Here is a 26,141-nt window from a genome sequence, read left to right as displayed (position 1 = left end):
TTGCCTGGCCTTTATTTTATGTGGCTGTGTTCTTTGGTTTCTCTCCAATGTGGCATTGTCTTGTTGAGCTCTCTGGTTCTCAGAGGTGCTGAGCATCTTCAGAGGGGAAGTCTGGACCTTGTGTCCCCAGGATGTCCCACGGGTGACTTACAGTGAATGCATGACCACCAGGCCCACAGCTGGTGTCGATCACCTCTCTGAAGGCAGATGGTCTCCTTTCATCTTCCTCTTCTTCCCTGGAGGTTGGCTTTCCCTATAGACCCTTGGACAACAAGTCACACACCCCAGTAGGTCCTTTTGCTGCTACGCACAAGCTTGTGCTCAGCACTTAGAACAGGTCTGGACATCTTCAGTAACATACGAGAGAGAGAACGAGAGAGAGAGAGGCTGACTGAGGATTTATGGATCTTTATTGTGCCCAGGATGCCATTCTTGACTGAACTCTTTCATTCTTCCTGAGTGTCTTAGACCAAACGCCTGTAACCAGAGGCTGTGTGATGTGATGGCCGTGGGTGTGGCCCATGCACTCCGAATCTGGTAGGACAGGGGTAGACCAGGAGACAGAGGTGGGGCAAGTCTTCTTAGAGTATGTGCGTATCTCGTGTGCCTCCCTAGATAAAACATACCCGGAATACTAGTCTGTGCAGGTACAGCTCTTTTCAAAAAAAGCCAAAGCGGGGGCACCTGGGTGGCTCAATCAGCTAAGCATCTGCCTTTGGCTCAGCTCATGATCCCAGAGTCCTGGGATCGAGTCCCATGTCAGACTTCTTGTTCAGTGAGAAATGTGCTTCTCCCTCTGCCTGCCACTCCCTTGCTTGTGCTCTGTTTGGCAAATTAAAAAAAAAAAACTTTAAAAAAAGGAAAGAAAGAAAGAAAGAAAGAGCCAAAGGGAACAGAGCTCTCACTCTTCCAGGCAGGTTGAGGGAGGTTATGCTCCTCACGAATCACGGATAGTCACAACGGCAACTATTTCCAGTATGAGCTCTTCTGAAGCAGGTGATGGAGAGACAATGACATACTCATTCGCAGGCTTGCTGGAATCTAGATTGGTCACGTTCCTCTGGGTACTCCTAGTTTCTGTTTCCTCTTTTCTCTACTTCGGCCTTGACTGTGTTGTCCCTCACTCCTGACAACACTAGGTTTCTCATTCCTTTCTTTTCAAGCTAAAGTAAATCATACTAGAATACTCCAAGACCAAGTCAAGTCTGGCCTCCACACGGACCCTTGGGCAGGTCTGTTAGCCTCTCTCCACCTCACTTGTCCCATCTGTAAAGTGGGGATGACACTAACTGTCCTGCCCACCCCAGGGTCTCATGAGAGTATCAAATTAGATGGTGCCTGTGAAAATGTGGTGCACGCTGTAAAGCGTTATGCAAATATGTGTGGGTAAGAGGGGCCTTGTCCTTTTCAGTGAACTGCTTAAATGGAGGGACATGGAACGGGCAGGTCTGTTTTTGCCCCAGCGGCTACAAAGGAGACCACTGCCAGAACAACCTGTTCTGCAAGAATGAAGGCTTCTGGGATGGGATCAAGTGTGTGTGCCCCAGCCTCTACCAGGGGCCGAAGTGCGAGGATGTGGTCCCGAGCATTGAGATAGGTGAGTGAGACCGCACGGCCCTGCTCTCCCCAACCCTGGGCCTCCATTCCTGCCCCTCTGCATGCCCAGGAATATGGCCTCTTCTGGGGGCAACCATTTTACTCAATGGTAAGAAAGGTGAAACATTAAAAAATGAATAAGGCAAGAAGGTATAGTTTGGAACAAAACACAAATTTGGCACAGAATTTTACCATAAAATACACTAAAGGTAAATGAATGTGTGATGGAGGAGAATACAAAAAGTGTGTGGAATTCTCTAAGAGAATGTAAAACCTGAGATCCCCAGGGCTCAGTCCCAAAGCCTGAGGAGGGCAGAGTACTCCCCACCCTCCAGGGGCACTCTGGTGAGACCTGAGTGGGGGTAGTGGGTGGTGGAGCCAGGCCACTCCCCTGCCCAGGGAAGAATAGCTGGAGGTGTGGGTCTCCTCGGGAGGGAACTTGGGGGCGGCAGGGGGGAGGGCTCTGTCCTCAGTAAGTGGTGTTTCTGTCTGACCCCCTCAGAGCCTCCACCGGAGACTGTCTCTGCCCAGATGGAAATGACCGTGACAGTGACCAGTATGGAGTACACGGAAGAGCTAGAAGACCGGAGTTCTGCACAATTCCAGAGCTTCAATAAGACATTCACAGACGAGGTGAGCCTGGGAACGCAAGGCCCCGTGCGCCGCTCAGCTCTCCCTAGGGAGCAGTCTCTGGAGGTGAAGAAAGCAGCTGAGGGCTGTTCTCCTGTTAGAGGGTTGGGAGTTTCTCAGTTCACTCCTTGCCTCAGGTCTTGCCAGAGAGCTTGTGGAAAGACAAAGCAAGGTTCCATGAAAGGGTAGTGGTGGGCCCCAGGGGCAGGACTGGTGTCTGAGCAGGGACCACTCCATCGGGACAGTGTGCCGCTGCCGGCTCCTGACAGAGAATGGGGAATGCAGCAGGTCCACACTCTGCCTTCCCAAGTTCCAGCAGGCTCCAAGTTGGGACCTCTGGCATGACACGGTGATCTCCTTGCCTTTCAGATGGATAAGGTTTATTCCGGAATCCCTGAGTATCAAGGGGTCAACATCACAAGGCTGTCGTGAGTATCTGGGGCTCCTGGGAAGAAAGTCTTTGGAGTGGAAGCAAATAGTCATAATTATAAAGACCACTGTAACTCTGCCCCTCTGTTAGTTGGTTAGGGCTCTCCTAACAAAATACCCCAGACTGGGCAGCTCAAGCAACAGAAATTTATTTCTCACGGTTCTGGAGGCTGGAAGTCCAAGACCAAGGTGTTCAGTGGGTTGGGTTTCTTCTGAGTCTCTCTTTGGCTTGTAGACAACCGCCTGACTGGGTCCTCACACAGTTTTGTTCTGTTCAACACATTCCTGGTGTGTCTTTATGTGACTGAATTTCCTCTTCTTTTTTTTTTTTTTTAAGTTCTTATTTATTTTTTTTGTAGCAATCTCTACACTCAACACGGGGCTTGAACTCAGGACCCCGAGGTCAAGAGTCACATGCTTTTCCAACTGAGCCAGCCAGGTGCCCCCCAAATGTCCTCTTCTTCTAAGGACAGCACTCAGATTGGATTAGGACCCACCTCAGCAGGCTCATTTTAACTTAATTGCATCTATAAAGGCCCTATCCCCAAATACAGATGCATTCTGAGGTACTGGGGGTTAGGGCTTCAACACATGAATTTTGGGGGAACACAATTCAGCCTATAACACCCTCCAACAATTATGGTTTCACATGTATTTTCCAATTTGGAGGCTCATAAGCACCCTGTGAGTGAGGCTGGCAGGCCTGTTCCCATTGCACAGATGAAGAAACAGACCTAGAGACAGGCACTGAGTTGCCTGAGGGGTCATTTATGGAGTGGGAGAGCGAGATTCACACAGAAGTCCTCTTATGCTGGGGACACTGACACACGAGAACACTGCAGGTTACAGCTTGTGTGATGGACACCCCACTTGTCTTCAGAGATGAAGCCAAATAACTTAGCTTGGGAGGGAACCCCAGGGAAAAGGTGTCCAAGTCCACAGTTGGCCAGTATTCACTCCCACTCACCTCTCACAGGATTCTGTCCCCACAGAATCTCGGCCCCGTTATCAGCCTCAACTTTCTGAAACCCTTAGAATGGTGCTGGGCAATGAGGTTTACAGGAGTTGCCCAGCTTCCCCTGGGTCATGAGGGAGCTATCTTTCCCATGGTTTATAGAGTCATGATAATTTTCAAGAGGAACTTACAACCAGTAGGAAGAAAGCTGCACAAAAATCACAGGGGGGAAAATGTGTCTGCCAGCCTCTGTTTGTCTTCCTCTCTTAATTGTGCCCAACCCAAACCTTCTCTCTCAAACAAGAGAGGACACCCCAGGTGGGACCAGGTGGGCTTGTCACACCCCTCCCCTCCCTGTGGTCTGTGAGCTCAGTAGGTGCTCCCTGTGAGCTCTGCAGCAGCTCAGCTCTCCTGAAAGACAAAACCATTTTTCTTTCTGGCCCTAAAACTTCCTCTCCAGGTTTGGCATGTGCTGACCCCATAGGACTCTCTTTTGCTCCTGGGGATGGGGCAGTCTGTGGGTATAGACGTCACCCTTCTTCTCTACGTGTCTCTATCTCTCAGGCAAGAGACGGAAGACAGGCTCTGTGGACCAGGCATTTTTACATTCTTGCTGGCTTCTCCTAGCTCCTAAGCAGAGAGTAGGAAGAGACTTTCGGCTAGAATTTTAACCCTTTAGGTGTCAGAGATTCGTTTTAGCATTGACAGAGGTGTATGTGTTGAGCTTCAAATCTGTGCATACTCTTAAGAGGCTCACAGACCTTCTACAGCCCTCCACCTAGCAATTCGTGAATGCTGTGAGAGTCCCTGGTGTCCTCCTACCTCTTAAGGACATCTTGCCAGCAGCTGCCCAGTCTCCTGCTGGAAGGCATTTAATCACACCTTGAGGATGATCTTCCACGGTCCCATCTCTCTCTCCATCTTTGCCCTTGAGTACCTGAGACTTCCACACAGGGATGTCTAGAACCTGACCTTTGAGACAGACAGTCCTCTTAGGTGCAAGTCGTGGTATGAGTCCTATGGGGAAGTGCTTAGCACTCTGCCTGGAATAAGCCTTCACCCAGGGAACACAAGGTCATTATTCCAGCCATCCTCCCCCAGCTCTGCCTTTCCATGGGGGCAAAGAGGGCATATCCTGCCTGGGAAAGGGGGCTGGGGACGTGAACACCTATTACGACCTGGGAGGATGCTCACGGACATCTTTTTCTCTCCTCAGTGCTGGCAGCATTGTGGTAGAACATGAAGTCCTCCTGGAGACCAAGTACACCCCAGAGTACAAGGATGTTCTCGTTAAGGCCACCCAGGAGGTGACGGAAAAAATCCAGAATGTAACCAAGGAGCAAATAAGCAGAAATAACACCTGCCCAAGTAAATTTCTAGGCCTCTGGGAGGGGCTGGAAGGGGTCCTCAAGGAACCTTTAAGCTTTGTCATCCCTGTGGTGGGGGAGGAGGGAAAAGCAGGCTTACACGCAGGCTAAATCCTCCGGGACCTCTGCGGGAAAGTGAGACTAAGCATGGCTGGTTATGCAGGACAGATTCGTCTGAATGTAATGAATAGTGTGGAAATCTTGACAAAAGTGCTTACGGGAGAAGAAGATACGGGGAAGGCACAGGGGACTTGGAGGGTCTTTGTTCTGGAGAGCTGGGCATGAGGCTGGCATTCCCCAACTGCAGGGCTGGGTTTCCCACCACCCCTCATCACAGGCCCAACCCCCACTCCCCCACCCCCTACCAAAGGAATCTGTTTTAAGGGGCTCTATGTGTCTCCTTTCACAGCTGTACTGTGTTACAACACGACTGCCACCAAGGTGCAAAACGTTACAGTTACCGAATATGATCCTGAAAGTAGGTGACTGGGGGGAGGGCTCCGGGGAGGGCAGGGGGAGGCAGACAAGGTGCCTGGCTGCCTGGTCACTGCAACTCCTCCACACCCCACAGAGGAATGCCAGGAGAGGGCTGGGAAAGTTTACGCTGCCTACTTCTTCGTGGAGTACAAGGAAGAGAAACCAAACTGCATCAACCGCTGCACGCCAGACTTCAACAGCTCCCTGAACTGCAACTTCGGGAAGTGCCAGCTAGACCTCAGTGGCCCTCGGTGCTAGTGAGTGTCCCGCCCCAGCCTGGCTGTCCTTCCTCCCCACCGGGGACCGCACTCTTCAAGACTCTGCCTAAAGGCCAAGTCATGGAGTAGGTCCTGGCCTCTCTTGAATGCAGCCAGCCACAAAGGACATGTGTAGCCAGAGCCCCAAGGCCAGGTCCGGAACAGGCCTCAGTAGCTCCCCTCCCCTCCCTGGGGTTTGTGCAGTTGAGGCTAAAGGCTGTGCCAAGCTCTGAAGAAGTGGAAGGAAAGCCCCAGCTTCAGGAAACTCCTAGTCAGATGATGAGGGTAGAGCCTTGCTGCCAGGGGGAGACCATACTGGTGAAATGAGAAGGTGGGAGGGTGGAAAGCCTGTAAAAGCCCAAGTCACAGGCTTTCTCTACTGAAACGAAACCAAAGAGAGACCAGGGGGAAGGTGTCACACATATGCAAAGGCCTGAGTAGATGTTCTGGTTCTGGGAAGCTTTCCTGAACAAGGATTTTGCAGGCTGGTGTGGGGAGGAGAGGAACAGGGCTTAGAAAGGGTGTCTACAGGGAGGGGAGGGAGCTTCAGAGGCAGAGTGTGTGCTGGGGATCCGGGATGGGGATTTGCTTTTCCTGATGGAAAGGGAGAGGCTGAGAACGTGATGGTTAGTGCATGGATAAAAAGTTTGCTATTGGGGTCTCAAGTTCCTGGGTACAGCCCAGGGCAGCGCCAGAGGTGGGCTAACCGCTCTAGATCCTGGGCTGCAAAACCTAAAATTACTGGGCTGAGTATTGGGTCTTTCTTAGGCCCATGCCATGGAAGTTGGACTTTACCTCTGCCCATCCCCTCAGGGCTCCTCATTCTGCACCCCAGCAAAGTCGTCCTCACCCTCTCCTCATTAAGCACCCATGGGGTCAGGGCTGGATCTGAGGCAGGGAGGCTGTGGGTGTTGGCTGCCCCTGACTCAGAACGCTCCCTCTCTCCATCTGCCTCCTCTGTCTGTCTCAGCTGCCTGACCACAGACACTGAGTGGTACAGCGGGGAAACCTGTGAGTTCAGCACCAAGAAGAGCCTGGTGTACGGGCTTGTGGGGGCAGCTGGTGCCATAGTGCTACTCGTCCTTGTTGTTCTCTTGATATTCATGCTCCGTTCCAGGAGAGAGTTGAAAAGGTGAGTCACTGCTGCCACCTCTTCCATTTGCCTCCAGCTCCTCCTCCTTTTCTGACCCCTCTGCCTTCAGTCATTCATCTTCAGGGTGGACAGTGGGGGAGCTGAAAGGAGGGACATAACCAGTCCCCAAATCCTAGTTCCCTGCTCATAATGGAATCTCTCTGGTGTTTTTGTCAATAGGCAAAAGTCTAGAGTGTCTCAGTTGTACAAGTGGCATGAAGAAGATGGAGGGCCAACACCTGGAACCTTCCGAAACATTGGCTTTGACATCCATGAAGGTATTGGAAGTCCTCGGTGCACTCAAAATGTCTCAAAGTGTGGAGACACACATGGGAGGTACATGGGAGGACTTAAAGGAGCAAAGAACAGTATTTTCATCTCTAAAACATTAGGTTCCACATCTGTACCCCTATTTCCACCTCTGGCTCCTGCAAGATCCTGGATGAGGTATAAGCATGGGCACAGCATAACTAGCCCATTAGAGGGCACGAGTTACTTGATGGTCTAGATTTCTCCAGAACACAAACCTGCCCGTGTGGACACGGATAACCACCTAGGAGTGGGTGAGCTCACTGATAGGTGATTTATAGCTCAGTCAAGAGATTAACTGCAGATTTTGTCAGGTTAAATGTATGTGGTAAAATTTCTACAAATCGAGCCTCTACATTCCAAAGAAGGGGAAAATGGAACGAGGAAACCATTTTAGTCAATCCGCAAAAAAGCAAGAAAGGGGGAGCGGATGATAAGGAAAGGGATGACAAATAGGGAGCACAAAATAAGATGGTAGAAAATAATCTACCATGTGAACAACAACAAATAGAAGTGGATTAAACACTCAGCTAAAAGAGGGAATTTTTTTTTTTTAGATTTTATTTATTTGACAGAGCTAGAGACAGCCAGCGAGAGAGGGAACACAAGCAGGGGGAGTGGGAGAGGAAGAAGCAGGCTCATAGCAGAGGAGCCCAATGTGGGGCTCGATCCCAGAACGCCGGGATCACGCCCTGAGCCAAAGGCAGACGCTTAATCGCTGTGCCACCCAGGCGCCCCTAAAAGAGGGAATTTTTAAAAATCTAGCTATTTCCTGTGAATGAAAGGCAGAGCACGGATGAAGGCAAAAGTATGGAAAATGACAAAAAGGAGAAACACTAGCCCTGCAGAAGGTGGGATTAGGGGGAGAGATGGGAGCTTGTCTTCCTAACCAGCTGCCTCCATGGGGCTTTCTTCCCTTCCAGATCGAGATGACTCCATCCACTTGGACTCCGTTTATAGTAACTTCCAGCCCTCCCTGGACCACATAGACTCAGAAACACAGGTAAGAAAGACATGGATGAAGTGCTCACCTCCCCCTGCCCTGAGACCCCCTAGCCTCTCCTACTACAGTGAGATCTTCAGGAAAGCGAAGTCATGTTTATGGTTTGTTAGTCCAGGTGACCTCTAGGTCTACACTGCTGGGAAATGAACAATAACTTGGGGTGGCAGCAGGTGGGGGAGAAGGAGCTAAGCAGCAGGGTGGAACCTACCTTCCCTAGATCCCTGGGGCTCTAGGTTCAGAGATTTCTTTTCACTTTAAGTATGCCCTTAATGGCCACTTTATTTAGTTTATTTAGTTGTTTCAATTTTCAAACCCACATAAAAGTCAAAATAGTAGTGCACTAAATACCCCACCTAGATCAACAATCTTTAACAAGTTGCTACACGTTCATTATATGGCATAGTATGTACAATACACACACTCATCGAATTCTGCTGGACCATTTGGAAGTCAGTTGCAAACATTATGACATTTGATAAAATGATAAAAGTGATAAAACACTTTAGTACACACACACACCCCCAAATACCATTAGCATTCCCAATAAGTTGATAATTTCACAATATCATCCAATATCTATTTTCCCAATAAACCCAAGAACCTCTCTTATGACTTGTTTTTTCAAATATGAACAAATTTCACTCACTGACTTTTGCCTCATGTCGGTCTTTTTAATCTAGAACTGACTCCTACTTTTTAAATATATTGATTTTTAAAGAGTCTAGGATGATTGTCTTAAGAAATGTCCCACATTTTTTTTAAAGATTTTATTTATTTATTCGACAGAGATAGAGACAGCCAGCGAGAGAGGGAACACAAGCAGGGGGAGTGGGAGAGGAAGAAGCAGGCTCATAGCAGAAGAGCCTGATGTGGGGCTCGATCCCAGATCGCCGGGATCACGCCCTGAGCCGAAGGCAGACGCTTAACCGCTGTGCCACCCAGGCGCCCCATTTCCCACATTTTGAATGTATTGAATTACTTCTTCATGGTGTCCCTTATCTTGTCCCTCAATCCTCTGTACTTCCTACAAATTGAAAGTTAGGCCTAGAGGTTCGATTAGACCCAGCTTAGACATTTCGTTAGGCATATGTCATGGGTAATGCTACTGCATCACCTCGGGAGGTACATCATGTCAGGATGTCCCACTATGAGTGAGGCCAAGATTGGTCACTTGGCAAGAGGTGACCACTCATTGATTGCCACCTTAATTTTATTTTTAAGATCTTATTTATATATTTGACAGAGAGAGAGAGACAGCCAGCGATAGAGGGAACACAAGTAGGGGGAGTGGGAGAGGAAGAAGCAGGCTCCCAGCGGAGGAGCCTGATGTGGGGCTCGATCCCAGAACGCAGGAGTCACGCCCTGAGCCGAAGGCAGACGCTTAATGACTGAGCCACCCAGGCGCCACCTTAATTTTATTTCAACTGGTTGGGTGTTCCAGGGCAGAAGAAATGCTCTCAAAGTATTCACACTTTCGAAGAAGGGTGATTGGCTTCAGGCTCTGTACTCCCTAGGGAAGGCCTTGGGGCAAAGATAAATTCCCTAGCTAGAATGCCTTAAAACTACCTAAGTTGGGGGTAAGTGGGGGAGACAGTTGGTTTGTACTAGACTCTAGGTTATAAGGTAAGTTCTAAGCTGAGCACTTCCCCAGTCCCAAGACTCTTCTGTTTCCAAATCCCAGGTTCCTTATAAACCTAGCCCTCACCTGGTTCTATCTCTCTTTCCAGATCAAAATTCAGAGGCCCGAGGTGATGATGACATCGATTTAAGGCAGTTTCACAAGAAGCTGTGGGGTCTGGGAGTGAGGAGAGCTTGCTTTGGCTAAGCCTGGTGGAACTTTCCCCATCGAGAGCATTCATGGAACCTGATGAAAAACAAAACCTGTACCAAGGAGGAAGAGGGGGGAGAGTACAGTGCTGGGAAACTCTCAAAGAGAAACACTATGGAAACTCCGATGGGCTTGTTATGATCTCAGGCGAGGCACTCCAGTTCATACAGGGAAGTTCTTCCTCCTGTCTGCCTTGCTTCAGCACCAAGGACAGCATCCGAATGACCCGTTAACAGAGGCCATCACTTAAACATAGGACTGAACTTTACCTTACACAAAACCTCGTGTAAGGTTTATTGTACTTCCTTTTCATGAAAAACATGTTTTGAACCATTCAGCATTTTCTTTCAGTATATAGGATTATAAGTTTTTTTAAAGTTCTAATATTTATCTACCAGTTCTGATTTTTTACTGGTCTATATAATAATATATATTTCTAATAACTAAAAACAATAAAAGCAAATTCATTAAATTTTTCATGGTTCCCAGTCCTTTCTTCATCCGATACCCTATACTGGCTCCTGTTTCTCGCCTGCCAATCTCTCTCACCATCTCTCCCTCAGGATGTAGGATCTGATGAGTTTGGCCTCAACATGAAAAGAAGAAAATCTACAGCCAGAAAGCATGCCATTCTTGATCGTCCCCAGCATCATTTGCTGGCCACTGAAGATGCCTGAGGCAGGACTCACACATACTCCCATGATACTGGGACTCCCAACTGGGAAAGAACCAAGTTCTTCTGGAAATGGGCTTATGTTTCTTTCCATAGATTTGCAGAGATAGAGTCTTGGGTTTTATTTCAAGTTCTCTCATCAACGCCCTGTGTAAAATCTGGGAAAAGTCATATTTGACAATTCAGACTCAGTCTTTCCTTTTGCTGAGTAAGGACTAGGTTCTTTCTAAAGTCCCCTTATTGCTGTCATTTTAACCATGTTTAGGATGCTTTATTACGATTCCAGCCACGCTGCTCAGGATTTATTTTGTTCTGGGTGGTGTTTCCCACAGGTTACCCCATTTAAACCTTAACCTAAAAACAGAGCCTAGGCTCTGCTGCCCCCTCACGATCACTCAGAGCATCTGCAGGCACCAGTCAGCTCGCGGCCATCCCCTCCTGGTCCCCTTCCCCCCACCTCCCCACCCCAGTGGAAAGCCATCAAAATCCCCAACTCTTAAAACTGGGTTTAGTGCATTTGGGCTGCCATAACAGAATTCCATAGACTAGGTGGCTTATAAACAACACATTTATTTCTCACAATTCTGAAGTCCAAGATCAAGGTGCTGACAGATTTAGTGTCTGTTAAGGGCCCACTTCCTGATTCACAGACAGACAGCTCTTTTTTGTGTCCTCATAGGACAAAAGGGGTGAGGGAGCTCTCTGGGGTCTCTTCTATAAAGGCACTAATCCCATTCGGGAGGGCTCCATCCTCACGACCTAACCACCTCCCAAGGGTCCCCATCTGCTAACATCATCACATTGGAGATTAGGTTTCAACCTATGAATTTGGGGGGTGGGGGGAGACAAACATTCAGTTTATAGCCCGGGCCAAATCTAGATGTCTTCCTTTTCACAAACCTGCTTCCTGCTTCACACAGGCCAAATGGTCATAGGAGGGGCCATTTAGAAGAACAGAAGACCCCACAACCAATCTAGAACCACATTATCCACCTCAACTCCTTCCTGCTCTCTCCTCATATCTGCTTCATGGAGAGGCAGGATACAGTAACTAGACACATAGTTGGTCTGGGTCCAACTCTTGGCCAGCCATTTACTACCTGAGTGAACTTCGGAAAGTAACTTCTCTCTGGACCTCAGTCTTCTTATCTGAAAAAACTGACTGACCACTCCCCTTGTGCCAATTACCGTTGTATATTTTAATTCATTTATTCTTTACAACACTATGAAATGGGAATTATCATTATCCCCATTTTACAGATGAAGGAGTCATCGTGTAAGTAAGGAATTCTTATTTGTTCTGATTGCTTCATGCACGCTTATGTTTGTAGAAAGAAAGAAAGAAAGAAAGAAAGAAAGAAAGAAAGAAAGAAAGAAAGAAAAGAAAAGAAACAACAGACCCCAAATGGAGTCACTTGTGCTAAGCCTGTGTCAGCAAACTAAGACTTAACGCCTAACCTAATTGCAGCGTTAGCCTCTCCCAGGACTGTGACCTTTAACAGGCCAATCTGGAATTCTCTAATCAGCACTAGGGAAGTGATCTGCCCAATAGACCCCTCCTCTTCCCGCATGTGGGGGTGACCTTGCCTTAAACAATCCACTCTTTGTTAGAAACTTCCTTTTTCTGACCTTGATGTGAGACAGGAATCCATCAAATTCATAGAGAAAAACATAGGCTGTAACCTTTTCGACATGGGCCACAGTAACTTCTTTCATGACACATCTCCAAAGGCAAGGGAAACAAAAGCAAAAATGAACTTTTGGGACTTCATCAAGATAAAAAGCTTCTGCGCAGCAAAGGAAACAGTCAACAAAACAAAGAGGCAGCTCACGGAATGGGAGAAGATATTTGCAAATGACACTACAGATAAAAAGCTGATATCCAAGATCTATAAAGAACTTCTCAAACTCAATACCCAAGAAACAAATAATCAAATCAAAAAATGGGCAGAAGATATGAACAGGCACTTTTCCAATGAAGACATACGAATGGCTAACAGACACATGAAAAAATGTTCAACATCATTAGCCATCAGGGAAATTCAAATCAAAACCACATTGAGATACCACCTTACACCAGTTAGAATGGCAAAAAGGGACAAGGCAAGAAACAACAAATGTTGGAGAGGGTGTGGAGAAAGGGGAACCCTCTTATGCTGTTGGTGGGAATGCAAGTTGGTACAGCCACTTTAGAAAACAGTGTGGAGGTCCCTCAAAAAGTTAAAAATAGAGCTACCCTATGACCCAGCAATTGCACTACTGGGTATTTATCCCAAAGATACAGACATAGTGAAGAGAAGGGCCATATGCACCCCAATGTTCATAGTAGCATTGTCCACAATAGCCAAACTGTGGAAGAAGCTGAGATGCCCATCAACAGACAAATGGATAAAGAAGATGTGGTCCATATATACAATGGAATATTACTTAGCCATCAGAAAGAATGATTACCCAACATTTGCATCAACATGGTTGGGACTGGAGGAGATTATGCTAAGTGAAGTAAGTCAAGCAGAGAAAGACAATTATGGTTTCACTCATTTTTGGAACATAAGGAATAGCAGGGAGATCGGGAGAAGGAAGGGAAAAATGAAGGGGGGGGGTAAACAGAGGGGGAAAATGAACCATGAGAGACTATGGACTCCGGGAAACAAACTGAGGGTTTTAGTGGGGAGAGGCGTGGGGGAATGGGCTAGCCCAGTGACGGGTTATTAAGGAGGTAACGTATTGCATGGAGCACTGGGTGTTACATGCAAACAATGAATCATGGAACACTACATCAAAAACTAAAGATGTATCGTATGATCACTAACATAACCATAAGAAAGAAAGAAAGAAAGAAAGAAAGAAAGAAAGAAAGATCCTTTTTCTGCCCCCTTCTGCCTGTAAAAGCCTTCCATTTTCATTAGCTCCTTAGAGCACCTAATCTATTTGCTAGATGGGATACCACCCCATTTATGAATTACTGAATTAAGCCAATTAGATCTTTAAATATACTCAGTTGATTTTTTTTAAACATCTTCTGGTCCTATGGAAAGCACCATGTTGTTGTTGTTGTTGTTCTTTTTTTTTTTTTTTTTTTAAGATAATTTGGTCTTTTTTTTTTTTTTTTTTTTTAGATAATCTTTTTTCCCAACATGGGGCTCAAACTCACAACCCTGAGATCAAAAGCCTCATGCTCCACAGACTGAGCAGCCAGGCGCGCTGGAAAGCATGCTCTGGAGCCAGAGAATTTAGCTCAGACCGTGCACTCCAGGGCCTCTCACACATCCTGGTTTTCTCCTTTCCTTTCATGGCTAAGCCTTTCCCTCTCTAGAAGAGATCAAGACAGGAAGAATGGCAGCAGAGGGCCTGGGTTTGGGAATAAATACAGCACTCCGGTCTCCCTCCTTGGCCTTCTCTGGGTCTTTCCAAGTCACTTCTAGTCACCCAAAGACCCTGGGGGTGGGGCAAGTGTGAAATGAGGCTGCAAGTCGGAAGGCCCTTCCCTGATGAGAAGCGAAGACTAATGCCACTATTCCACCCTCAAAATGTGTGGCGATAAGGGAAATAATTTTCCAAGGCACCCTCTAAAACCCAGCTCTCTTGCAGCCAGAGTATAGTATAGACTTTTGGAAAACAGTAAGACATTTAGAACCCCATAGATTTTACTGGATTGGGAAGACCGTGACAGTTGTGCTTTGCGGCTGAGGGTGGTGTGACTCTGGCGTTTAGATTACACCCCCAGGTTGGGCAGGCCTGATTCATCTGTGATGATACAGCAGGCGGGGGAGCTGGCGGCTGCCTAAGTCAGGCTGCCTGACAAGAGGCAGGGCTCACAGGGGAGCCAAGCAGCGAAGGAAATTTACTGCGTGTTGTAGCCAGGGAAAGTGGAATTGGACCTGGGTGATAATCAGCCTGATTAGCTTGGTGCCTCCTGGAGAGAGCCAAGGGCGGGGGAGGCGAGGCAGGGCAGGGCGGGGGCGGGAAGGACGGGTCAGCCAGCATGAAGGTGGAGGCCCAGAGGCTGGGGTTTGCTGAGGTCAAGAACTGGGGCCCAGAGAAGTCTGTGGAGCAGCAAACCCAGAGAAAATGAGTCTAACACCCAGTCATCGGTGCTGAATTAAAAAAGAGACAACAGGCCCAGAATGGAGTTGCTTGTGCTAACTATAATCAGCAAACCGCAACTTAATATCTAACCTAACTGCAGTTTCAGCTTCTTCCAGGGAATATAAACTTTAATGGGTCAATCTGGAATTACCTGGTCAGCACTAGTGAGGTCATCTGCCTGATAGACCCCTGGCCTTCCCCCAGCGGAGGGTGACCTTGAGGAAACAATCCACTCTTTTGTTAGAAACTTCCTTTTTCTGCCCCTTTCTGCCTATAAAAGCCTTCCATTTTGTACAGCTCCTCAGAGTTTCTTTCTGCTTGCGACATGGGATGCGGCCTGGTTGGTGAATTGTTGAATAAAGCCAATTAGGTCTTGAAATCTAGTCAGTTGAGTTTTGTTACTTAGTGGCAGCAACGGGATCTGAAGGGAACTTCAGATGGCTTCAGGGACAATGAGAAACAAAACATGGTACCCTTGAAGCCTCTGAGATCTCTCCTTTGCTTGCCATTTCTGAGGGCTGGGCCCAGTTCCTCTCAGTCCCGAGCCCCACTCTCTTTGCTTTGGGCGCCTGATCTAATTGGCTCTCCAGTCAGTTCCATGTTGGGAGCTGCTAGTATTTTTGTGACAATAGCTAGTATTTTACCTTCTTCGAGTGGAAAACCCAGCCTTTGGTTCTGTCCCCAGGTTCCACGTTGGGAATTGGTGGTGGTACACGCAGGGCCTCCTTTTGGCCAGTCTGCAGGAGCATTCCTTGGTTACTGCTGACATACTAAGGTGCACGTGTTTGTCTTGTTTTGTATAGACAAAGTCTATTGATAATGGGAATCTCAGAAGCAGCCACAAAATTAGTGGGTGCCTGTCCAGCATTTAACAGCTGTTAGAGCGCTCACCACCTAACCCAAAGACTCCTGTTAGGATAAGTTGGTTACGGAATAGGTTAGATCCACACTTGGCTACCCACCAATCTCAAAAAAATTTCTGCGCAATGAGGTACACTGTAAAACACCACACGGTCCCTAACCCAGTGGCACATCCCTTTTAGGTATCAGTTTGGCTCTGAGAGACCTAAAGGCTTAGCCTAAATAAGTAAGTAAGTAAGTAAGTAATCCTTAAATTGCAAAGATGAGCACACACACCACCTTTGGCACACCTGCTTATTTTTTGTCTAAGAACTATGGTTCTGGAAGCTATAAATACCTACAAAAATGGCAAAATCTTACAAAAGTTAACCTAGAATTATAATGGCCGTTATGGGGAACGTTCCAGTTAGACGAGATCATTTATTTAAGAAGTGCACTTGAAAGCAAGGATTCCCAAGTTCAACACACAGAATGGGATACCTATTTTAACTGGTATGCAAAAACTTCCAAATGCCTTCAAGATTCCAAAATTCCTTCATTTAAACAATTCACTGCCAAGGTTAATGAAAAATTTAAGACACAAGAGATACCTCAAACAATAGATGATAAAACCGATGTGACTCCTCCATTCTCATTTACCTGAGTACTCACGTTCTACTAATTCTCTATCTGAACTACCTTCCCATGCTGAAAAGACTGTTGAACAATTAATTACCTTATAAAATAAAACCTCTGAAGTTGCAGGAGACCCTCCTCAGGTATCTTTCCCTTCTTGGTCAAAGATCAAACTAATGGCCAGAGTTAAAGAATTTCCTAAGCCCAGGGAAGATCCCCAGAAGTCTTCTGAAGACTTCAGTCATTATCAGGGCCCATGACCCCAGGCTGCCAGATTTTTATCAGCTTGTGCACCCGCTGGTGGGACCCAGTGAAGCACAAAAATGGTGGAAGGAATCAGGATGGCATGACCCTGAAGAAGATATCCAAGATCGCTGACCTTCAACATGGTCCCCTTTGTGGATTAAAAAAAAAAAAAAAAAAAAGCTAGCAAAATAGCAACTGATCTTTTTTTTTTTTTTTAAGATTTTATTTATTCATTCGACAGAGAGAGAGACAGCCAGCGAGAGAGGGAACACAAGCAGGGGGAGTGGGAGAGGAAGAAGCAGGCTCCCAGCGGAGGAGCCTAATGTGGGGCTCGATCCCAGAATGCCGGGATCACGCCCTGAGCCGAAGGCAGACGCTTAACCGCTGTGCCACCCAGGCGCCCCAAAACTGATCTTCTAAAAGCCATTCCTAGAGTCTTCCCTGCCTGCACTGATGGGTCTATTATTCAAACACGTACGCATAAAATGTATTTTATGTACTTGTATGTATGTATTTGTGGCAAACTTTAAAGCCCATTCGGAAACTCTCTTCCAGTAGCATTCCAGGTCCCATACAATAAATGAGCCCACCCACCCACGTGCTCTAGCTGTTCTTTTTATAAATTGATTATCTTCTGAGATCAGTGGATTGATAAAAAGGCAGAAAATAGAACGGGAAATCACCAGTCTGACTAAACTTGTGACCCTAGCTGAACACTTTGAAAGGACTTTGGAACAAGATTACACACGTCTGCCAAGCTACTGGCCCTAACAGCCACGACAGCTCCAAGTCCAGGCACCTAAAATAACTCCTGAGAGCCCCACACCACACCTTCCTAGGGGTCCACCATCAAAACAATGGCCGAAGGGTTGATATTTCATTTGTAATCAATTGAGACGCTGGAAAAAAATGTGTCCTCAAAGACCCCATGCAAATTTTTCAACGTCAGCTTGAGTTTACTATCTCTGTGGTCCTAAGCTGATAATCAGAACCTGATAAGAAATTATTTTTAGACCTTCTCACCTAAGCTAAAATAAAACTGTGTACCCAGAGGGCGGGGGTGGGAAACCTTCAGAAGCGCTTGTAAAAGGATTTATGGTGGGTCAGTTTACGATGTCATTTAAGTTGCAACCCATTTCTTGAGGAATTACAAATCCTTACAAAACCAAAAATGGCGTCAAAGTCCACTTATTTTTTTTTTCCAATCCCCAAACCTCTTCTATTTATCACAAAAGGCTTGTAAGGAGTGTGAAAATTTTGCCTTTAGGAAATGAAAGTCCTTCCTATAGAAACTTTCAATTACGCTCAAAGTCTTTGAAATGTAACAGTCCTACTTGATCCGTGCAGGCACTCTTACCCAGGACATCTCACTAAGATCCAGCTTCCCGGGAGGAAGTTCTTATTTAAAAAGAGGGGGAGGGGTATTTTAAAATTTACCTGGCTGGCAAATGTGGGGAACCCAGCTGGCTCAGGGGGTGGAGCGTGCGGATTTGTCTCATCTCAGGGTTGTATCTTGTGGGGGTAGAGATAAAGGAAGTTTCCAAAGAATTTGGGGGTAAGATTTAATTTTATTTGGGAACAAGAGAGAGCAAGCTGGGGAGGAGCAGAGGGAGAGGGACAAGCAGACTCCGCGATGAGTACAATGAGATGAGATCACGACCCCAGCCAAAACCAAGAGTTGGACACTTAACTGGCTGAATGACCCAAGCACCCCCCAAAGGAATTTTTATGTGTTAGAGAAGAAGACTTACAAGATCCTGGGGGAGTTGAACTAACATTACCTTTGCCCTCAGCAAAGTATTAATAGTGAGGCAGCTGAGTCCCTAGCGGAACGTCACTCCACCTGTTTCAAGGACTTGTCAATGGGCTGGAAGTAGTAAGAAAATTTAATTTTTTTCTTCTGCCTTTGTTGCCCTCATCATAAGGGACAGTCCATAATTGTTTACTTCTTCATTTTCACTCGAAATTAAGGTTTTTAAAGTGTTAAGAATTCTCATATAACTATAGCTACCAGAAGTAATAACAGAAACGTCTCCATACGCAGGGAAAAGAGGATGTGTGTTTTCAGTAAGAGAGGATATGAGGAGTGGAGATGCATTTTTGTTGAGAGAAAAGGAAGTAATTTTGTCCTAAATGGCCTCAGAATTGGAAAGAGGAAAAACGGCAAAATCTGAATGTGAAAAAAAAGTATAGGTTTCTGGAAAACAAATCTTGGGGAAGGAATTTTATGCGTGGTCAAGATGGCTAAGATTGAAATAAATTTATTTGAGTAAAAAAAATGATGAGTTTTAATATCAAAAGTACACTAGTGCATGAGTTTTAATATCAAAAGTACACTAGTGCAGGGGCGCCTGGATGGCTCAGTTGTTAAGCGTCTGCCTTCGGCTCAGGGCGTGATCCCAGCGTTCTGGAATCGAGTCCCATATCAGGCTCCTCTGCTGGGAGCCTGCTTCTTCCTCTCCCACTCTCCCTGCTTGTGTTCCCTCTCTCGCTGGCTGTCTCTCTCTGTCAAATAAATAAATAAAATCTTAAAAAAAAAGATTAAAAAAAAAAGTACACTAGTGCAAAATTAGAGTTGATTTCTCATTGTTGAAAAAAAAGTTTTCTTGGACTTTCGGTTTGCTTTTGGCAACAGATTGTTAAGTTTCTTTACTTTTTAAGCAGTCCACACAAAGCAGAAATTTTGTCTTATCAAAACAATTACTGTTTCATGTTATCTTTCTCATCACAGATGTGATTACTTAAGGAAATGGAGTCTTCTGTATTAAAAGAGCTAAGGGCTTGGTTTTTTTTTTTTTTTTTAAGATTATATTTATTTATTTGACAGAGAGAGAGGCAGTGAGAGAGGGAACACAAGCAGGGGGAGCGGGAGAGGAAGAAGCAGGCCTCCCACTGAGCAGGGAGCCCGATCCAGGCTCCATCCCAGAACGCTGGGATCATGACCTAAGCCGAAGGCAGAGGCTTAAGGACTGAGCCACCCAGGTGCACCAGCTAAGGTTTTTTTTTCCCTAAAAAAAAACAACTGTGTGACTCTCTGTATTTGATTGTAAAGTCTTCAATTGTCACTGTGGTTAAATAGATAAGTATTGGTTCACAGTGACCCACAAACGATCCTTTTGGTATTTTTGATAAATTTCCCCAAATCAAATTCTAAGGGAAGTATTTTTGACCTCCAATCAACTCTTGAGATTTTTAGGAGGGGTCCTGGCATATCTCAAAAGATTTGTTTTCTCTCCTTATGGAAAGAGATGTTAAACTAATAAGATGAATATGTCAAGTTAAATTACATGGGAAGCACCGTCAAATAGGAAGTAATACTAAGACTTCCTTATGTTGAATTTGTATAAGAATATAAGTAGTTCCAGAAATTATATGAAATTCCTGAAGTCTGATACGTCCTGGCATAATGTTATCATCATAATTCCAGGTCATTTAAAAATGTTGTGTGCCACAAAAATGACTAAATTTCCTTGTCAATTCCACTGTAATGAACTCTCATCAGATCTTTAGTGATAGGCATTTTTTGTCTTTTGTCATTTACAAATAGTTATTGTTTTACTCAGGTGCTTTTGCAATAATGTTCCTCCCTAAGTACGTCATCTTCAAGGAGATTCATGAAAAGGACTTTGGTAAGCACAAGTTTATGATAACTTTAAGATCATAAAACTGGGGGCGCCTGGGTGGCTCAGTCGTTAAGCATCTGCCTTCAGCTCAGGGCGTGATCCCGGCGTTCTGGGATCCAGCCCCATATCAGGCTCCTCCGGTGGGAGTCTGCCTCTTCCTCTCCCACTCCCCCTGCTTGTGTTCCCTCTCTCGCTGGCTGTCTTTCTCTGTCAAATAAATAAATAAAATCTTAAAAAAAAAAAAAGATCATAAAACTGAACTGGATAAGAATTTCTACAACTACTGGAAAAAATTGGATTCAAGCAGAACCTTAATCACACGGAACTGAATGAACTAAGGAGGATGACTGTAATTCTTTATGACTTTTTGTTTGAAACATTGGTTGTTTTTGAATGTTGTGTTTTCCAAGATTTAAGAAACCTTTTCTTTTCTTTTTTTTTTTTTTAATGATTTTTTATTATATTATGTTAGTCACCATACAGTACATCCCCGGTTTCCGATGTAAGGCTCGATGATTCATTAGTTGTGTATAACACCCAGTGCACCATGCAATACGTGCCCTCCTTACTACCCATCACCGGTCTATCCCATTCCCCCACCCCCCTCCCCTCTGAAGTCCTCAGTTTGTTTCTCATAGTCCATAGTCTCTCATGTTTCATTCCCCCTTAAGAAACCTTTTCTTAAGCTATCTGTGACTTAACAGCAATTTGGTAAAGTATATATACCTTTATAACAAAGACGAAACATTTACTTTCTCTCCCTGCCTGATTCCTCCAAAATTCAGAAACTCTTGAGTATTCTTTTCATGGCAATATTATTAGCTATTTGCATAAGTTCAATAAAAATTTGTTCTCCAAACAGGACACACTGGAGACACTGGCTGTATAGCCAAGGCTTTGACTAGAATGCATTATTGGAGAGAGATGTGTGTAGACTCAGATATGACCAGACAGCTTTCAGGAACTGCTTGGAAAGGTCAGCCTAGTACCTTGCGTATAGGGTTCCCAGCGGCCTTACCAGGTGAGTAAGGAAAGTCACTCCCTGGCAGGCCCTCTAATGGCTCAGGGGGGACCTCAAGAAGAGAGAAATTCACCCAAACTAGAGTATTGCAGGAAAAATCTAATAGTTGAGTCCTTGACTTAGCTTCCTGGCCTCAGAGGTTTTTAAGAGTTCAATCTGAGGGAGGCCTGGGTGGCTCAGTCAGTTAAGCACCTGCCTCTGGCTCAGTTCATGATCTCAGGGTCCTAGGATTGAGTCCTGCGTCAGCCTCCCAGCTCAGTGGGGAGCCTGCTTCTCCCTTTCCCCGGTGCTTGGGCTTTCTCTAAAATAGAGTTCAATCTGAGATTACTTATGAAAATTTCCAGCAAAGCTGGTCTTTTTATTTTTATTTTTTTAAAGATTTTCTTTATTCATTTGACCCCGGGCTGGGGGTGGGGGGCGCAGGTGGGAAGCAAGCACAAGCAGGGGCAACTGCAGGCAGAGGGAGAAGCAGGCTCCCCACTGAGCAAGGAGCTCGATGTGGGGCTCCATCGCAGGACCCTGGGATCCCACCCCGAGCTGAAGGCAGCTGCTTAACCAACTGGCCACCCAGGTGCCTGCAAAGCAGTCTTTAAAAAGAGTTTATTTGGTCAGTCACTATTCTTGCTACACTTATGTAAATAAACAATCAGGCCAGGTTTAATGCAAACAAACTAGCTTTACTGCGATTATCTGAGGTAAAAGAAAAAAAAAAGAATGGGGCTAATTATAGAAAAATTACCCTTGCACATTTATAGAGTTTAGATTTTAATCTCATTAATTGTCTTTGAGGTTTTGTGATATACCTGTTAACTGGACTGGATTCTGAATTCTTCTAGTTGTCACACATCTGCCTATGACCCTCCAAACTCACGTTTCCGTTTTCTCTCACCCTTCTCATTTGGGATCAGTTAAAACAAAGGCCGTCCTTGAATCTCCTTGGAAGGGACTAGACTAGGGCCTAGACCAGGTCCTCCTTGCTGCCCAAATGGCAGCCAGGCTTCAGGAACCCAAGCCTTGGGTACACATCTCACAGCCGAAGAAGGCTCCTCCTGACGCCTGGCCCTCTGCAGACACTGGAGAGTCTCCCCATCGGTTGACGAGAAGGGGAGGAGCTGACATCGATAGAGAGTTTCCATCAAAGATGCCAGATCAAGACTTGTTACTTTAACTACACATAAAACCCTTTTGTCTTTTCTTTCTTTCCTGTACTCTGCATTGGGCTGGTAACCATGCAGTAGTTATCAAACTAGATCCCAGACAAATAAGATTTGTTTGTTAGCCTTTTGCTCTTATTTTCGAGTTATTCCGCATAGCCAAAACCACAGTCTCCGTCATGCCGAGCCGCTGGGGTCTGCCAAGCTTCCCTGTAACTGAGTGCATGGTTAAATGGTTAATACCTGTGAATGCCCCATGTGTGCTCCACAGTATGGGTAGTTCTGTTTCTTGGGCGTTGAGAATAAAGATTCTCTCAATACATTAATATGTATAACGAATCATCACTAGATCGTGTTTAGCAATGGCTTATTCAAATATTCCATTTCAGGATTGGGCTGAAGACAGATATTTTCTTAGGAGAAAGATATGAAAGGGGAATTGAGATCTCGAAGGCTAAAAAGACTTTAAGGCAGAAAGCATTATGATATAAAGGCTTGGTTGATGTTAGCATGTGATATTAGCATAATGGTAAAAGTGGTCAATTAACTGGAAATATATAACAATTCTAAATGAATATAGATTTAATATAGCCTAAAGCGTATAAATCACAAACTGGCAGAATTATGAAAAGGAATTTCATAGCCTTATTGAGATATTTACAATTTCATAGCCTTATTGAGATATTTACAAGAGCATATGTTGGTGATTAATATCTCAGACAGAAAAAAATATTACATGAAGAATATAGAGAAGTTGAACAAAACAGTTGTAAGCTCGTTGTAAGGGACAGAAAATAAAATTGTCGTCCCAGACATTTAAAGAACATACATATATTTTTCTCAAACACACATGAGGCATTTATAAAAACCTATGACCCACCAGTCCATAAAGCACATCTCTGCAAATATCAAAGGGAGGCAAGAATGACAACAGGAGGCCAATGAGGAAGTTATTCTAACAGTTCAGGCAAGAAGTAGGGAGAGGAGGTTGGATTCAGGGTACCCTTTGAAGGTAACACTGACAAAGTTTGCTAATGGACTGGATGCACAATGCAACAGAAAAAGAAGAATCAGGAGGGTGACTATAGTTAACAACTATAAGTTGTTAAGCCACAACTATAAGTGGCTAAGAGAGTAAATCTGGAAAGTTCTCATCATAGGAAAAAAAATTAGGGGCGCCTGGGTGGCGCAGTCCTTGAGCGTCTGCCTTCGGCTCAGGGCGTGATCCCAGAATCCTGGGATCGAGCCCCACATCAGGCTCCTCTGCTGGGAGCCTGCTTCTTCCTCTCCCACTTCCCCTGCTTGTGTTCCCTCTCTTGCTGGCTGTCTCTCTCTCTGTCAAATAAATAATAAATAAAATCTTAAAAAAAAAGAAAAGAAAAAAGAAAAAAAATTATAGCTATGTGAAGTGATGGACATTAACTAAACTTACTGTGATAATCATTTCACAGTATATACATGTATCAAATCATTATATTGTACATTGTCAGAAATAAGACCCAGGCCCAAAATGGAGTCTAAGCCCCATGACACCAAACCAAGACTTAATTATGGTTTTGGCTTTCCCAGAAATGGGATCTTAAACCAGGCAATCAGGGATCACCTGATCAGCACTAGTTAGGTCATCTGCCTGATTAGACCCCCACCACCCCCTAAAGGATAGTAATTTTGCAATAGTCGACCTACTTTTTTGCCTGAATATAACTTCCTTGTTCCCACACTCTTCTGGCTATAAAAATCCTTCATTTTGTGTACTTCCTAGGAGGTCCTTTCTATCCGCTAGACTAGATGCTGCCCAATTCATAAATTGTTGAACAAAGTCAATAAGATCTTTGAAATCTACTCAGTTGAATTGGGGGGGGCAGTGCAGAGGGAGAAGGAGAAAGAGAACCTTAATCAGACTCCAAGATGGAGGCTGACACGGGGCTCTATCTCATAATCCTTAGATCGCGACCTGAGCTGAAATCAAGAGTTGGACACAACCAACTGAGCCACCCAGGTGCCCCTCAATGCTATTTTTTTTTAAAGATTTTATTTATTTATTTGACAGAGATAGAGACAGCCAGCGAGAGAGGGAACACAAGCAGGGGAGTGCGAGAGGAAGAAGCAGGCTCATAGCGGAAGAGCCTGATGTGGGGCTCGATCCCATAACACCGGGATCACGCCCTGAGCCGAAGGCAGACGCTTAACCGCTGTGCCACCCAGGCGCCCCCCTCAATGCTATTTTTAAACAACACCTAAAACCAACAACAATGTTATGTTGATTGTATCTCAATTGAAAGAAGAAAAAAAAAAAAGAAAAGACAAAAGGAATCAAGGAGGATTGCAAGGTGCTTGGCCTCAGCAACTGGAAGATGGAGTTCTATTACAGAGACGGAGATGCCTACGGTGGAGACGGCAGGCTGGGATGGGGGAAGCACGTCAGGAACAGAAGTCTGTTTGAATTACAAGTGGAAATGTCCAATGGGGCAGCCAGGCATGAGTCTGGCAGTGAGGGGGAAAGTCTGGTCTGGGGCTGAGGTTTGGAAATTGCCATCCTGTCGAGGATACAACATCAGTGGGAGCTGTGGCACTTGGTGAGATCACCTCGGGAAGGAGTGTGGACAGAGAGGCGGTCTCAATGTGCTCTCATGTTTAGGATCTGGAAAGATGGAACTCAGAGGTAGGAAGAGAACCAGGAGGGCTAGGAGACCAAGCTGCCAAGAGGAAGGAGTTTCAGGGAGGGGGTGATCTCTGCCAGATTCTCAGCCAAATGAGAGGCGCACCAATATGCTGCAGGTCGTTGGTGACCTTGGCCAGACAGCTTCCCGAGGGGGTGTTGGGAACAAAAGCCTAATTGTAGTCAGTTCAAGAGAAAGAGGAAAACAAAGCAGAGAATGAAAGTTGGGGCATGTGAGGTCAAGCAGGGGACTGTTTTTCTTTTGTTTTAAGACAGGAAATATGCTAAAGAAGGATCCAGGGAAGAGTGGAATAGGTGACGTTGCAGGACAGAGGCAAATACAGAAGAGAAGTCCTTGAGTAGGTGGTAGGGGGTGAACCCCAGCAGTGCAGGTCTCAGCCATATGGAAGCCAGAGGCCAAAGGAAAAATCAGTAATACTGATTCAGTCCTTACTTAACATTTTGATATTTTGCTCATTATAGATTTTTTGCATTGATTTTGATTTTTAAAATATTGCATTAAAATATTATTTACGTTGATTACTGTGTTCTTTGGTGCTCTTTTAGATTTTGCACCTGAAGCCCAGTGGAGGGGACTCTTGGGGGAGATTTCCTAGTACAAGAGGGAGGTGGAGTGGGGGCGGGTGTATCAGAATAGAGGGCACAGGGCCTCTCTTATGACTGGCAGGAGCAGCCCGCAGGCTGACAGGCATCCCCCCAAAGCCCAGAAACAAGGATGGGTGGTTTGTGTGGGCGGCTTGGTAATGGACCACGACCCAGACTAGAGAGTCAGCTTCAGTGGGGACAGAGCTCCCTCTGGTGGGCCTGGGTGGCAAAGACAGCTCAGAGCAGATGGTGCTGGGGGGTCTGAGGTGTGCAGGGGTGCCGCTGACCCCAGAGCGCGCAGAGGAACAAAAACTCTGGAACAGACCAGAGTGGTCAGAGAAGGAGGAGGTCAGGCCACCGATAGAGGAGCGTGTTTTGAGAAGGAAGCGAATAATCAATTATTTCAAATGTCCAAGAGGCCTCATTTAATGTTGGCCAGATTATTGGCCACAAGACTTGTAAATCAACACATGTAAACCTCTCCGAGCAGACAATATTTTCCAAACTAAGATGAAAAAATTACCTTCTATGTGGAAATTTCCTGAAGGAGTTAAGGCTTGGACTTTTAAAAGCCTCTATTACTATTCTTATCCTGAGCGTAGGCCCAAGGC

At 45.6% G+C, this 26,141-nt stretch overlaps 1 protein-coding gene across 1 annotated transcript; it reads left to right on the top strand.

The window, feature by feature from the left end:
- Positions 1 to 521: 521 nt before the first annotated feature.
- On the top strand, positions 522 to 10,313 carry MUC17 (mucin 17, cell surface associated). Its single transcript, XM_057315124.1, has 11 exons — positions 522 to 537; positions 1,412 to 1,597; positions 2,099 to 2,229; positions 2,596 to 2,654; positions 4,827 to 4,978; positions 5,387 to 5,455; positions 5,549 to 5,711; positions 6,682 to 6,843; positions 7,024 to 7,121; positions 8,076 to 8,155; positions 9,883 to 10,313. The coding sequence occupies exons 1-11, from the start codon at positions 522 to 524 to the stop codon at positions 9,922 to 9,924; spliced, it is 1,158 nt and encodes a 385-aa protein (XP_057171107.1). The 3' UTR covers positions 9,925 to 10,313.
- Positions 10,314 to 26,141: the final 15,828 nt, after the last annotated feature.

This window comes from Ursus arctos, unplaced genomic scaffold, assembly GCF_023065955.2.
Source record: "Ursus arctos isolate Adak ecotype North America unplaced genomic scaffold, UrsArc2.0 scaffold_2, whole genome shotgun sequence".
Classification (NCBI taxonomy): Eukaryota; Metazoa; Chordata; class Mammalia; order Carnivora; family Ursidae; genus Ursus; species Ursus arctos.
Note: the sequence above shows the minus strand (reverse complement) of the source record. Positions and strands in the feature narration are given on the sequence as shown.

Coding starts and splice junctions, on each gene's coding strand:
- MUC17 (XM_057315124.1), top strand. Junction 5,712..6,681: donor CTCAGTGGCCCTCGGTGCTA/GTGAGTGTCCCG, acceptor TGTCTGTCTCAG/CTGCCTGACCACAGACACTG. Junction 8,156..9,882: donor ACATAGACTCAGAAACACAG/GTAAGAAAGACA, acceptor CTCTCTTTCCAG/ATCAAAATTCAGAGGCCCGA.